This window comes from Notothenia rossii (assembly GCF_949606895.1).
Source record: "Notothenia rossii genome assembly, chromosome: 5".
Lineage (NCBI taxonomy): Eukaryota > Metazoa > Chordata > Actinopteri > Perciformes > Nototheniidae > Notothenia > Notothenia rossii.
The window spans coordinates 5,552,311-5,567,396 of NC_136903.1; the positions used below are offsets into that span (position 1 = coordinate 5,552,311).

The 15,086-nt window shown below is 40.8% G+C and overlaps 1 protein-coding gene across 1 annotated transcript in view; it reads right to left on the reverse strand.

Moving 5' to 3' along the window:
- LOC307038464 (suppressor of tumorigenicity 7 protein homolog) overlaps positions 1-8,627 on the reverse strand; it is a 61,633-nt gene extending 53,006 nt beyond the window's left edge. Inside the window, exon 1 of the mRNA XM_079679865.1 lies at positions 8,510-8,627. Within this exon, the coding sequence (XP_079535991.1) occupies positions 8,510-8,612 (103 nt within the window). The 5' untranslated portion in view covers positions 8,613-8,627. The remainder of the gene's footprint in view (positions 1-8,509) is intronic.
- Between the last annotated feature and the right edge of the window lie 6,459 nt (positions 8,628-15,086).

The window sequence follows — 15,086 nt, forward strand, 5'->3', positions numbered from 1 at the left end:
ATTTAAATAGGTTTCCAACCACGTGAGTGACTGAGCATTTATTTAGTATCTGCACGCTCTGGTACCTGCTGTTTCTAAATCAGGACTGATAATAGGACCCCTCCCACAGAATACAAATCATATCTACCGAAAAATAAATAAAGCTGAATAAGTACAGCTTATTAAAGTGGGAACAAAGCAGAGATGTGACATTTACAATTATTATATTTTTGGGCGATTTTGCAATAAGCTGCATTGCATCACATGTTTGTTTTTTCAACATCAACTGGAAGTTAAACACTTATGGTGCTGTCATTCACCTCTTTGAAATGCATGAATATGGTGCACTTTGTGAGTTCAATAAAGAGGTTACATATGGAAATGGTGTGCTCTTGTAAATCATTTCTGGTTAAAAACATATTGGTTGTTAGATAAACACATCTGATCCATTGGCCTCATGTTAAACCACCTCTCACACACAGGCTTCATATGACATAAAACGCTTTGACTTAATGCCACAGCAAAAAAAGCAAGCCAGTTCATTTCTGAGAAGTGTTAAAAAAATGCTGGTTGATATGAAATGAAATGGAAGGACACATAAGACTACGGTGGGTCACACCTGTGCACACACACAGACCCACAGCCAGGCTGCGGGTCTGTGTGTGTGCTCCGGTCGAGCTCGGGCCAAGCCTTGCCGTGTCCCGCAGACCCCACGCAGCCAGCAACCAGGAAACAACACCAGCGAGCCAGCTCACACTGTCCGCTCCAGCAGCGAGCCCCGCAACGTCCCGCCAACACGGCGCCCAGACCCCACGCAGCATTCTCATCTGTTTGTCATTACTGACTTCTGGTTGCTAACAAACGCACATAATCACTGATGTTCCACTGTAACGGTGGTGGACTCATCAGAACAGAGTGGGCGAGCTGACCAATCAGAGCACAGTGGGCTCACAGGGAGGGGGGGGGGGCAGGAGCTCCAACAAGGCGTGTAGGATAGAGAGTGAATACACATACTATACAGAGATGCTGGATGAGAAACCAGTGTGAGTTTGGAACAATGTGAATCTATTCTAGTAGCCCTCAACAATGGAATTATGATCAGTAGAAATGGCCGTGACATGGGACCTTTAAATGGACACAAACAATTAAGGGGCTGCCTTTTTCACGATGCATGGATACCCTGATGTGCATGTAGCGAACACGCTGCACGTGATTAGTCTCATTATTTATGCATTCTGTGAAACTTGAATGAAGTATGAAGCCTTTAAATGTAGTAAAGTGCACCCAGAAGCAGTGAGTGTGCAGCAGTGATGGACATGTTGGACGTACAGCAGCCTGCTAACCTAAAGGGACAGGAGGTCAGCCGTGAATGGGGTGAAACTAGCTAGCATGTGGATTAGCATCGTGGCTGAATAGAGGAGTGTGTACCGACGGAGGCCTCGGTTCTTTTGTGTCTCACACCCTCCGTCACCCTCCTCCACTAACGTCTTTGTCCTTCAGGCAGGAGACCCCTCTCTACTCCTGCTGCACTGCAAAAAAATGGGTAGTCTTGTAGAATTGTTCAAATATATACATTTGAGATGTCCCAACCAAGATTTGTGTTATGTCCTGATCTCAATTAGAGTTGTTTAATATTGGTAATGTGCTAATAAGGATATGGTGATAATATGTTCCTGACATATTGAAATAAAAGATGTGGCTTGTTTACTAGACAACCATATTTTCCATGAGGTTCCTTGATCAAAGTCACTGGTTAAAACTATTTATCCTGAATACAGGAATGAGTCCTAAAACTCTAATTTTTTTAAGAACATGTTTTTAGTTAGAAGCCACATTTACTAAAGAGATTTTTATCATTTTGTTCTACGACATAAATAAGGTCAGTTAACACCCACTGGTAAATATACAAAGTTTCTATGTGCCATGCAGTAACAGGGTATATGCAGGAATCCTGAAGTCAAATGTAAAACCTTTTAAGACCTTTTTAAAGACCCTTTCCGTACATTTTTAGACCTCATCGCCACTTGGAGTTTTACCGGTTACCTTGGCGACACACTTTACCTCACATTGACTATATACAGTATTGATTTTCCTTCCTCCTTATCTTCCAACCATTTGGACGCCGACTTGCATTTCCCCATAACGATGTTGTTTAACAACCGGCGTAAACGAACCTTGGCGAGCTATCAAGCAGTGAGCGTGCGATGTCCTGTTCAGATGACGTCAAATCCAACGGGATGCCATAAATAAACTACACAGAATCACACTACACACCTACGCAATGATTACATTCAGGCAGACTGTAGAATACAACCTCTTTGGACCATTTAGATACTTATTGAAAACAAGCTACAAAATGTAATACCTTGGAAAATGCCGTTTAATACTACGCTAAATTAATTGATCAACTTTTAATACTTTTTAAGACCCCACGGACACCCTGAGTAATCCTAGTAGTTCATTTTTTGCCTAACGTTTGCTTTTTAGTTCTTGTGATTGCATTAATGCCAAAAATGTATTTTGCACAGATCTTTCTTTGCTGCAATATTCCCATGTCCAATTGAAAATTCCTATTGCCTTTGGTCAAGGAAGCCCTTAAGATGCTCACTCCCGTGTCGGCCTACACAAATGAATCATCTCTGCACCACATTATTATTAATACAATATAAATGGAAGATTTACTGAGACAAGATAACTTCTGAAATCCCTGGAATGGTCGGATAGAGGAATGATGTCTCACTTTGTTTCAGTAGTGGGATGTACAGAAACACTCACAATTGAACATTGGTTTTACACAGTTGATGGTCTTACTTTAGAGATCATCTTAAAGGTGGAGTAGGTAATTCACTTTTTGTTAAAAAAAAGTCATCTGTGGAAGCCGTGGCGCTGTAAAAAGCACGACCAATCATCTGAGCCGGCCCGGCTAAAATAACTGGATAGCCTACCTGCCTGTCAGCCTTCCATCTGTGCACAAACTTATCTCGTGCCCTCATTGGTCATGTGCGCGTTCGTGTGTGTTGGAGGAGGGGCTCTGTGAGGAAGTCTGAAGAAAGGGGCAGATTTTTTTCGGCTGCGTACTTTCAGATTCTAGTGCACTCGAGCTGCTTTCTCCATTCTTACGTACCCTACCTTTAACCAAACACAGTACTTAGTAAGAAGCTGTTGGCTCTCAAACACTCTTGAGAGATGAGGAGGGGGAGAGCTGGGATCTGTGCGATTCACTGCCATCTGTAATCTCATTCAGTGTGAGCAGCTCTCACGTCAGCTTTGCACAAATCCTGCCACTCATTGGCACTGGGAAGATCTGAATGTGGATCAGACAACTCAAGATGGAGGGATATGGTACTGATGAGATAATCACAGGAGCTTTTTACAAAATTACCAATGTCCGAATTAGGTTTATCACCTGGTTTTTAATTACTAGCAACTGGATCAACACAAGGAAAGGTTTACCAAAATGTGTTACTGTATTTGAGTTGCCTCTAAACTGCCTGTCAGAGCGTCTTCTGCCAAAACATTCAGGGTTAGGGTTAGGGTAACCCTGAGGAAGCTAGGGCTGTCCCGAATACCATTTTTCGGGCTCCGGATATTCGGTAGTAATCAGCAGCGAATATTCGGCCCGCAATATATGGCTTCCTATTTTGTATGGTCATGCTTTTATTTTGAAGGAGAGTTAGCGCTGTTGACAGGAATTTGTTGTTGCTATGGAAACAACGTGACGGAGATTAACGGAGAAAAAATCATATCTACATTATAAAGACTGAGAAAGTAAACAAACATGTTTATGGTTAAGTGTTAGCACCCCCCGAAGAGGCTCAAGCTCTTACGTTGATATTGGAGTTTTCAATAAATTCAATGTGGCAGCCGCAGTGCAGAATATCCGAATAACGAAATTGAAACCCGAATAGTACTCCAACGAACGAATATTCATATGTTCGGGTGCAGCCCTAGAGGAAACATAGTAACAAGCTTTGTAACCAACGGTTCGAGACACTTCATTTAATTCATAAATGTCAAGCCTGAATAAGCTCACACTCAAAGTATTTTTACGATATGAACTGAACAAGCTGGACATCTGGCAGTATCGTGCTTCCCAATTCATTCAGTGTTCAGAAGTGTCAAAATGCCGGACCAACACACACTTTTGGCGGTTATTTTGTTGACAGAGGAATCAAGAATATTGCATTAACGTCACTCAACATGACTTGTTCACTTACAGATTTGGTTTTGGTTCCAAAATCCGGAAATTAGTTAGCATTTTTGTGCTTCCAAGTTCCCTCGTATCAAATTCAAAGGGTTTTTTGAATGAGATTTTGGATAGATGCTTGAATAAGATCTGTGTTACCATTTCAAGTTTGGTTCTATGAGATAAAACACATCAGTAAATACGCTGTTGAATGTCCAAAGCGTCCATGTGTCTTAAAAATGTTGATGCTAACAAGTGGCCAAATGAGAAATACTAAACGTCATCACATCAAACATTAGCCTTTTAGCTAAGCCGTGGAGAAATTAAAGCCTGATATACTTTGTTAATAGCATTGTTAGCCATTTTCTTCAAGCAATTTCATTAATTGGTCCATAAAACAAATGCGAGATCGGTCATGAAAGGCTACAAAACCAAGACAAATCATCTAGACTCTGACTGACGGTGCGGAGCCGCTCACCGTCAGCCTCTTTCTCTCCAGTCAGAGTGTGTTTGAGTCACACACACACTTACACTGATTATTAGGATGCAAACCCATCACAGCGCTGAAACCCAGGTGAACGGGAGGTGCTAATTGGGTCAGACACCGAGTAATGGAACGATGCAGCCGCTCAATGACTGCTTTACTTAAAACAGCGCTCTTCACCTGCTCTCACTGCATTGATGAGCCATTTATTCCTGAACAATGCACACCTCACCCCACCCCCACTCCCATCGCTAAGTGCCACCCCGACGGAAAAAAAGGGAAAAAGCATCTCCTTCTGGTTGCTAGGGAACTGAAAATAAGCGTGAGAGGACTGTGGCCGTCGTTCGGAAAGAGGAGAAATAAGGAGAAGGATAAAAGGAGGATGACGTAGGAGCTATAAGAGAAGCTGAGATACTCCTCAACATTTGGTGATAGTAATGAGGTACGAGTAGGGCTGCTCGATTATGGCAAAAATCATAATCTCGATTATTTGGGTCAATAATTGATATCACGATTATTAAAAACGATTATCCATTTAATTTCAAAACATGAATTTATTGAGAGAAAAAAATTGTAGTATGTTTTTAACAGTTGATTACCCTGAACTTTAAGTGTAATTCAACAGAAAAACCAATAATACAAAAAAAAAATCTTTTTTTTTTTTTAAATAAATAATAAAAAAATAAATAATAATAATCGTTTTATTTAGATTATGTTGTTTTCATAATCGTTGCAAGCCAAAATCGCAATTGCGATTAAAATACGATTAATTGAGCAGCCCTAGGTACGAGCCAAAAAAACGACCACCACAAAGATTCATCATATTCACATTTACTGTCCACCAACGTATATATTATATCCTGTCCTTGACGTATTCTACGAAAACTGAGCACTCTTTAGCATCAATCACAGATACTAGCAATTTGGTACATTTGCCAACTAGGGATGGAATGATATTGAATTGTATAGCAGATGACGTTAAAAAATATATTTGATTGGGATATTAGTGAGTATATCTACACATGAGGGCCCTGCTGTCTTTCATGGTAGAGAAGTAAAAAACAAAGCCGTATTGAAAGATGTATGTACAAAACATAAGACTCACCCAATTTGGCAATTTTTGATTACATCTATCTAAATATATGCTTGTGTTTTTCACTCAAAAGGATGTTTACTTAAAAAATAAAAGAGTGCTCGATATATGATGCAAACAATGTCATTTTAAGAGTTTGATTTTGATTGTTTGGATATCAAGAATCGTGAAATGGTTCCAAGCTGCCAAATGTTCTCAGAAAAGAATCAGGGAAGAAAATGACTTCTGCCCTTAGGCCTTTGTGTTTTGCTCTTCCTAAAAAAAAGCACAAGCCATTTCCACAGCATAATAGATTTTAGGAAAATACCAGGATGTCATAATCACGGCTGGTTCCCCCTCAATGCTTCTGTTCGAGTTGAAAAACCACCCAGCCAGAAGCATGTTTGCTGGGGGACAGATTTAGCATTTCACTGGTGGTCATTTCCTGATCTAATGAGGATGAATTTACAGCATTGAAAGCCAGCTGGTGTGAAAACATGGATTGTGTCCACTACATTCACAGAGCAGACATCAGCGGGGACTGGCAGGGCTTTTGATAAGCAGACAATCACCCCCCCCCCCCCGCCCCCTTGTTTGTCTTTCAGAGGAGCCAGACTCCGGCACAAAGAGAAGGTCGGAGAGGCTTTGATTACCTCCACTGGGTCAAAATTCAAACGCAGCGGCATCATTCACATAACTGGGTCAGGAAACGCTGCCACCACCTGGTCAACATGAGGAACTTCTGCAGAGAAGTCCACTGAAGCATGGCCACCCAATGAAATCAAATCAACCACAGTCTACTGGTCTGATACAGAGACATTTAAATATGAATGTCAAGACAATAAACCAAAAAACCCAAACTAGAAATGTGCTTTAACTTCAATAGACTTGGAAAAAACCTTCCCATCAATGAATAGCTCCTGAGACAGAAACCCATTGGAGCGAATGCACAAAGAAATGAAGGGTTGATAAGAGACAGGAGCAGTGGGTCGTCACTTCTTCTTCTTCTTCTTCAGCAGCTCCTTTGAATGGGACTCATCTGAAGAGCTCATGCACAAAGGATGGATTCATCTGTCTTGCCTCTGAACCAGGAGACGTTTGCTCGTTTCTCTTTTTTCAACTGTGTCCTGCTTCGTTACCTCGTAAATATATGGACTAAGAAGTGGAAGCAAAGAGAAAGCACTCATATGAAGAGTAGATAAGGCATTAGATGCAATTTCAAACATCATGTCCTTACGTTCAAACAGGCGTTTCTCTTGAGGGTGGATGTCCTCTGCTTTGGGTTGTGTTAGTTGGAACTTAGCACATTATATTACTGCTGTTCGTGGACATTAACAAGGCAGAGAGGATTTGTTGGGCGAGGGAAGTGCATGCAACTGCTTTTCAGTTAAACAAAGGTTTTTTTATCTTTTGATTTTTAAAATCTTAATTCAATGGAAGGTGGATTGTTGAGGAGATGGGACTTAAACCTGTGGTGTGATGGGAAGCTAAATCTAAACTAAGAAAATCATATGATGCATGTTAAGGCCCGGACACACCGAGCCGATATCGGCCGTCGATAGATGTCTGCCGGTCGGTGAGCGTCCTGTCGTCCTACTCAGATTGGTGTGTCCCGCACCATCGTGTCTTTTCGGCCGTGCCGACACCTTCCGCCTAGGCTGTCGGCCGAACACTACGGCTATTCCTTTTCATTTTCTAGTACCGCACTAAACATGTTTTCGATTATAAGTCATTATGTGAAACCGTCTGTGATGGACGAGAGTGAAAATCAAACGCACGCTATTTGTTGTTTGTATATATCACGCAGTCTGTCTTCCGGTTGCCTCTTTTGAATGACGAATACACACTACCGCCGCCTGCTGGTAAGGAGAGTTATTGCCACTGTGCGTACGTGCTACTTGGCCGTCGGCGGAAGTCTTTGCGGTGTGTTCCAGTGCGACACATGGCCAAGACGCAGGAGACGTGAGGCGACGAACAATCGGGTCCGTCGGGACGTGTTCTCTGGTGTGAGTTTGGTGTGTCCGGGCCTTTAAAGGAAAATGACTGAGGTTTTCAAGCAAGCCAAGCTGGCATTTGCACCAAAATCAACAGTCCGTGACGACAATTACTTACACACATTCACACCAGAAAGTGTCAAGTACAACTAGTGCTTCCCTGCTGCCACGAACCACTTCCACAACTCACATTTTGATTCTCACATCTCACACTGTCACCCGTGAACCACATGACCCATTAAAGAAAATGCTTCACTTTAGCCACTGAGATACTTTCTGATACGGTACAATCTTTGGTTCGTCTCAATCTATCTAAAAAAATGTTTTAATGCAACAAGCCATGTCTTTGTAATAGTATATTGGAAACTGGAAAGACACAACTTAGTAAACTGCTTATAATCTTGTTTTAAGTACATGTAATCTTGTTAGAACTTTTAAAAACATTGTCAGATGTTATATATCACATTGCGCAGCCCTACCAGCATCTACAAAGCTGTAATTTAAATGCTATTAAAAACGTATCACTTGTCTAAATTCTGATTAATGAGTCAAGTAAATAGGTCAGGTGCATTGTGTCTTAGGGTTTACATAGATTCAAATATGTGCAGTCAGTCAAAACTGGAGAATGTAAAGTCCATTTAAATACGGACAGATCGTTCATCAAACTGTGTCTGTACGCAAAACACCAGGATGAGAAACAGAGAGGTGAGAAAACACACACCTGGCTCTCCACCCTGTCAGATTGACTAATCTCTCTGGCATTTCACCAACCCTTGTACAGAGTTTATATATACCTGTTTGTTTTTGGGGGTGTCCGGCACCTAGATTGAGTGTTCTGCAGCGGTGAAACAAAGGTTTTGCTTTAATTATTAAGCCAGACCTGCTGCCAAAGTGCATTTAAACTCCTCCGCAGTTACAGAAAGAAGTGAAAGAAAGTGGAAATTGTACAAGTCAAGACAATTTAATCATCCTCTATCCTAAAAAACATTATGTCTGGCAGACAGAGAGGCTATAGTTTCTTGAGTTGTATACAAACATTATAAATCCCTAGTTGATGGTAATGTATTCAGTTGGTGTATTTCACAAGGTATTCATTTCATTTATAAAAAACACGACACATTCAGATGACACTGATGGTACAGAATACTAAAAATGTTCCTCTTACTGAGCTCCAGCTCCTTTTGCACACAACCCACATCTCAACTTTTGACCAAGCTTTCAAAATCCTTTCAACTCTCTAAGTCTAGGAGCTTATCTTTATCTAGCTCTCAATCTGCACGACTGCTTTCCATTAAGTGAGGGGAATACATCTATCCAGGCTTTTACCTGGATTCACCTCATGACTGTTCTTCAGCAGCACCTTAACTTTTTAAGACAGTCTCGGTTCCTCAACCTTTCCCTCACTTGGCCACAGCCTCACTGGCATGATGGTTCAGATATTACTTTAGAGGGTTTCGCTTAAATCACCACTTTGGGCGCTTATAGGTGCAAAAGTCCAAAGGGTAATCCAGGCTTAATGATGCTGATATAGAGTGGTGCAGGAATGGGTCCAAAAGAACGGCTAGTTAGCATTTTACCACAGGTTCCCTCGCCTCAAAGTCAGCGGTTTTCTTAAACGTATGTGTGGTAAACTGACTGAAATTACGTCTTGAAGATAAGAGATTTTCAGGATTTATTCTACGACAAAACATCTCTCAGTAAATACATCCAATCGGAAATGTCCGAAGCATCTATGTGTCTTAAAAACATTGGTTGATAACAAGTTATATGTATATATAACTATGTCTATGCGTATACGTACGTATTACCCCATAATGTCATTTATTTCAGAAACGCTTGTTGTTATATTCCATGGAATGCTCTTAACATCCCGATAGCAATGAATATCTTAAATGCTTTGACAATAAATATATTAAAGAAATTTCATCTGTGGAAGCCGTGGCGCTGTAAAAAGCACGACCAATCATCTGAGCCGGCCCGGCTAAAGTAACTGGATGGCCTACCTGCCTGTCAGCCTTCCATCTGTGCACAAACTTATCTCGTGCCCTCATTGGTCATTTGCGCGTTCGTGTGTGTTGGAGGAGGGGCTCTGTAAGGAAGTCTGAAGGAAGGGGCAGATTTTTTTCGGCTGCGTACTTTCAAATTCTAGTGCACTCGAGCTGCTTTTTCCATTCTTACCTACCCTACCTTTAACCAAACACAGATACCAAAAACTCACGGTACGATAATATCGCGATAAAAAGTCCACGTTACGGTATTTATCGCGATATCGAATATTAAAGGGGGGGGAAAAAAAATCCAATTTTTTTTTCAAGAAAACATTTTTTTACTCAGAAAATGTTTCTTTATTACATAATAAATCTGATTTGTACAGCAATTTAGTAGGATAGCAGTATTTTAAAGTGTCAAAAACAAAGTGACAGTAACAGACTGGAACAAGAAAACAAGTGTTTTTGTACCTACTGGTACTACCAAACAAAGTAGGCATTTTCTTTGTGCCACTGCATCTCACAAATAAAGAAGGACATTTAATAATCAGACCCTGCAATAAAATAAATCAAGTTTCACTTTAGCTTTTCAAGTAACTCAACTCAAACTCACTAGTCACTCACTCAGCATCATCAGACAGGTTTTTAGGAGAATGTCCACATTTCCAGGTATTTATAAACTAGGATGTTTGGGCATTTACAATATCCCCTGCTCTGGAAAAAACTCTCTCGCTTGGTACTGATGTTGCTGGGACAGCAGTGGTCGCGTTAACTGAATATTTTATTTAACAATGACGGAAGAATCTGAAAGCAGTCTGTCATTTTGACAGATTAGAATAAACTCGGAACAGCTCCAACGTTTCCCCGCAGCGAGGCTCTGGTGTTATGCCGTGTTATGCATGCCCTCCAAAAGGAAATGATATAGTTTCCAAACCGTACTTTGCCGTACAGATCAATACATGTCTGGGAGGTTTTGCTTTACGCTGTGCGCGCTCCCGTGAGGTGCCTGCACACATGGCATAACACCACCCCCCCCCCCTTGACAGTTCACGAGCATGCTCTCTTGTGAACTGTTCAGACCCGACGGGTAATAAGGGATGATGACGGATATTTTACGATCCTGTCTGTCAAAATGACGGACAGCGAAAAAGTCTAACGCCACCTCAGTGGGACGGAGAGATATGCTTTGGCCATGGGTGACAGCAGTGGGTCAAACTGTGGATTGTCTCTCCACCACTTTAAAAACAATACAGTTTTTGCCAAGGAGGTGAGGCTTATTGACAGGGCGAGATATAAATATACTGTTGGTACTTGTCAATGTCTCTAGGTGTGTACATGTAGCCCTGTAAATACGATGTCCTTTTGTGTTATCTGTTGTTTTATGTTCATGTTGTAACCTACATGCTGTCATGTTGGATAGGTCTCTCTTGAAAAAGAGATCGATGATCTCAATGGGATCACCTGGTTAAATAAAGGTTTAAAAAAAGAAAAAGTGTTTTAAAAAAAATAATATATATTTTTTAATAACATTTTTTTTTAAATCGCGGTACATTTTGTTAGTCTCACGACGGTATTGGGACGTTTATTTTCCGCGATACCGCGATATTCGGTATATAGTTACATCCCTACTCATTGGTCATGTGCGCGTTCGTGTGTGTTGGAGGAGGGGCTCTGTAAGGAAGTGGCAGATTTTTTCCGGTTGTGTATTTTCAAATTCTAGCGCACTCGAGCTGGTTTCCCCAAAATGACCTACCCAACCTTTAATGAGACTACAAAACGTGATCACTCCAAATATTAGCAGCGTTTAGCTTAGCGGTGGTGACGTGAAGTCATGTGCCCAAAACCAAATGGAGAAATCCCATTGCTTTTTATCGAGGGAGCCCTTATGAAGCTAACTTTCACAACATACTACAAAAAGGTATCATGACTGAACCATTATATTCTCCAAGTCAACACGTTTTTTAACTTATTTGTGGCAGGCTGACTGATACTTCACAAATTCATCATGACTGCACCACTAGATTCTCAATGTGTACGGCTGATTAAAAGCAGACAGAACGTGGATGCAAAACAGATTGTGGATTTTATTTTCCCAGGCAAGGCAGGGGCAGCCTGCCCCCTTCAAAGGTAGAGCAAACATGTCTGTCTGAGATCATGTTACCAAAGCAGTGCCCAGGTTCTAAATAAAGGTCCCTGACCAGTCTGATCTGGCTTTGTGGTGAATATGTGCTGCGTATGTGCACGTATGTGTGTGCGTATGTGACTGATACGGTACAATCTTTGGTTCGTCTCAATCTTCTATCCAAATGTTTTTATTTTTTTTAATGCAACAAGCCATGTCTTGTCTTTGTAATAGTATATTGGAAACTGGAAAGACACAACTTAGTAAACTGCTTATAATCTTGTTATAATGTACATGTTACATATTTTCATCACACTGTGCAGCCCTACCAGCATCTACAAAGCTGTAATTTTAATGCTACTAAAAACGCATCACTTGTCAAAATTCTGATGAATGAGTAAAGTAAATAGGCCAGGTGCATTGTGTCTTAGGGTTTACATAGATTCAAATATGTGCAGTCAGTCAAAACTGGAGAATCTAAAGTGAGTCCATTTAAATACGGACAGATCGTTCATCAAACTGTGTCTGTACGCAAAACACCAGGATGAGAAACAGAGAGGTGAGAAAACACCTCTGTGTGTGTGTGTGTGTGTGTGTGTGTGTGTGTGTGTGTGTGTGTGTGTGTGTGTGTGTGTGTGTGTGTGTGTGTGTGTGTGTGTGTGTGTGTGTGGTGTGTGTGTGTGTGTGTGTGTGTGTGTGTGTGTCATATGCAGCCAACTCACAGGGTTTCTTTATAGTCTTTAGTTATAAGAGTACTGATACTGAAACTTGATTGTGGATTGGTTTGAAACACCAGAGTCGTGTACTGTGACATGTTATTTTTATTTTTGTTAAAGTCTATTATTTGTTTGCAGAGCGGTGGAATTATCTTTTTCTTACTGTAGAGGCTTCAATGTCCCGGTCAGAAATCTTTTTTGCAGTAAAAAGGTTGTCAAAAACAATTCCAGACTTCAAAGACTTTTTATTGTTGATATGAATTCTCTGGGGGATAGGAAGCCTGGGGGAAAAGCCCAGCAGTATCTGTCTGAACCCAAAACAAGTTATTATCAGTGGTCTTCAACACGGAGTCTGCCAGCATTATCCACAGAAACATCAAGACACATGATATCCATTTCTTCCCTGCCAGCTCCAATGGTCCATGAGGGCTACTAGCAGCTGATGTAGAGCCACAAAATGCTCAGTAAATCCCTCTTTACGCTCTGACCTTTTGAGTCTTCTGGCTGCACATCAGAACTATAATGCCTCTTTCCATCCAAAGTTCGGAGACAATGTTTTTCGCCAACTGTGCCACAAACAACGTATTGCAAACTGTCTAAGGGATCTACTTTAGTTTAACCTTGAACGTGCAAACTCAGCATGATAATGAAGGGACTGAAAAGAGGTGACAGTGTGAGGATTTGACAGAAGGATTATCATTATTTAGGCAACACTAACTCTGAAATACAAGCATACAGGACGCAGAGGGTGATGGTGCAAGTCCTTCAACATTAAAACATGTCTACAACTCTCCTCCACTACACCAATGTTCCCATTATATCACCGGAGTGGTTTCTTAAGTTGTTTTTCTTTTATGCAGTTCATCAATTGGTCACGAGTCTTAAGCTGCATTCACATCACACACAGTAAAACGGATCTGCGCAACGTTGCAATCCTGTTTCAACGGAGAGAGCAGTGCCGAGCGAATAGGCGAAAAATTGCTCTCAAAGTTTACATTTTCCCAACTTTGGAAACCTCGCTTATTGCTGACCTTTTGACGAGCAACCAATCAGATGACAGCTGTATGTCGCACCGCAAGAAAGCAGGGGAGGTAACCATGAAAAACAAAACTTTGTGTATCATGTGAATACAGCTTTATAGATCGCTAAAGACACACTAAAAAGGGTCTACTGGATAAAGTAGGGTTGTCACAATTGACCACATTTTGCTTTCTATTTTATGGTCATGATGTCATCATAAAAGAAATTCCATTGTGACACTTCTAATGAAAAGGAAACTCAAAAGAACCACAGGCTGATAATTGACAAAGAAAAACTGAGGACACGTAACAATAGTAGTGTCAGAATTAAACAGACTATCATTTTAGCCATAAGTCACACGAAAAAGAAGTGGGAATATCACGATGAAGTGATTATTCTAGGGTTTGATCGGGTTTTCCTTTTTTAAATGCCGTCTTAACATATAGTCTTGTCTAGGGATGGGTACCGAGCCCCGGTATTAAACGGGCCCCGGGGCGGAATTATTAAAGACCGTGGTACCGTTAAGCTCCGACGTTATCGGTCTTTTTATCGGTACATATTAAAAAAATATGTAATTTGTATTATTGCTACATAAACATTATATTGCAGTTTTAATTTCGTCAACTCCATTTCTAAAAAGCAAAATACGACTACAAAATGCGCCTATGATGTATTTGGCCGTCGGCTGAAGTCTTTGCGGTGTGGCCAAGACGCAGAGACGCGAGGCGACACAACATTCGGGGGTCCGTCTGTGTCAGTTCTTTGGTGTCAGCTTGGGGTGTCCGGGCCTTTAAGTATGCCTCAATCTTCCTCCAGAAGGGCCGTTAGGCGCTATGCCCCACCTGTGTTGCTCTGTACCACTGTATTTTTGCAGTAAATACTTGTTTTTTACAGTTCTGTAAGTTCACATCATTTATAATTTGTTTAGTTAATTTAACTTTTTTTTTCTCAAAAGAACCGATAAGGGTACCGTTAAAGGACCGGATCGATAAAAGTAGTAGCACCGTTAAAACCTTAACGATACCCCTCCCCAGTCTTGTCTGTTAACAGTAAATGGCTGATGAAAATAATCATGTATTTTGTTTGATCTGATTAGATCTACTTTATTGATCCCAATTAGTGAAATGGATTGTTTGTCAAAAATATCAATCAAAATATGTCAAGTTTGGCACTCAGTCCCTCAGTGGAGCTCATACAAATGATTTAAACTAGTCAACAACCAGAGAGGAAGATATCAATTAAAAAGACACGTAACAATGACAAATGTCGATATTCAAACAACACAAAGAAGATAACTAGTTGGTTGTAGGTAAAGTAGTTTTTATCCCCAAGATAAATCTGTGTCTATCATACTGCTATTATTAAAGTCATTTCCAACTAGTGTACACACGTAGTCTGTGGGATGCCAACAGTCGTTCTGAGAAATAGAAAAAAAAACATTTACTAAATGAAAATAAGAAAAAAGCACGTTGTTGGAAAGTGGGTGATAAACCGTCTTGACGGGGGAATGCCACAGTTAAACAAT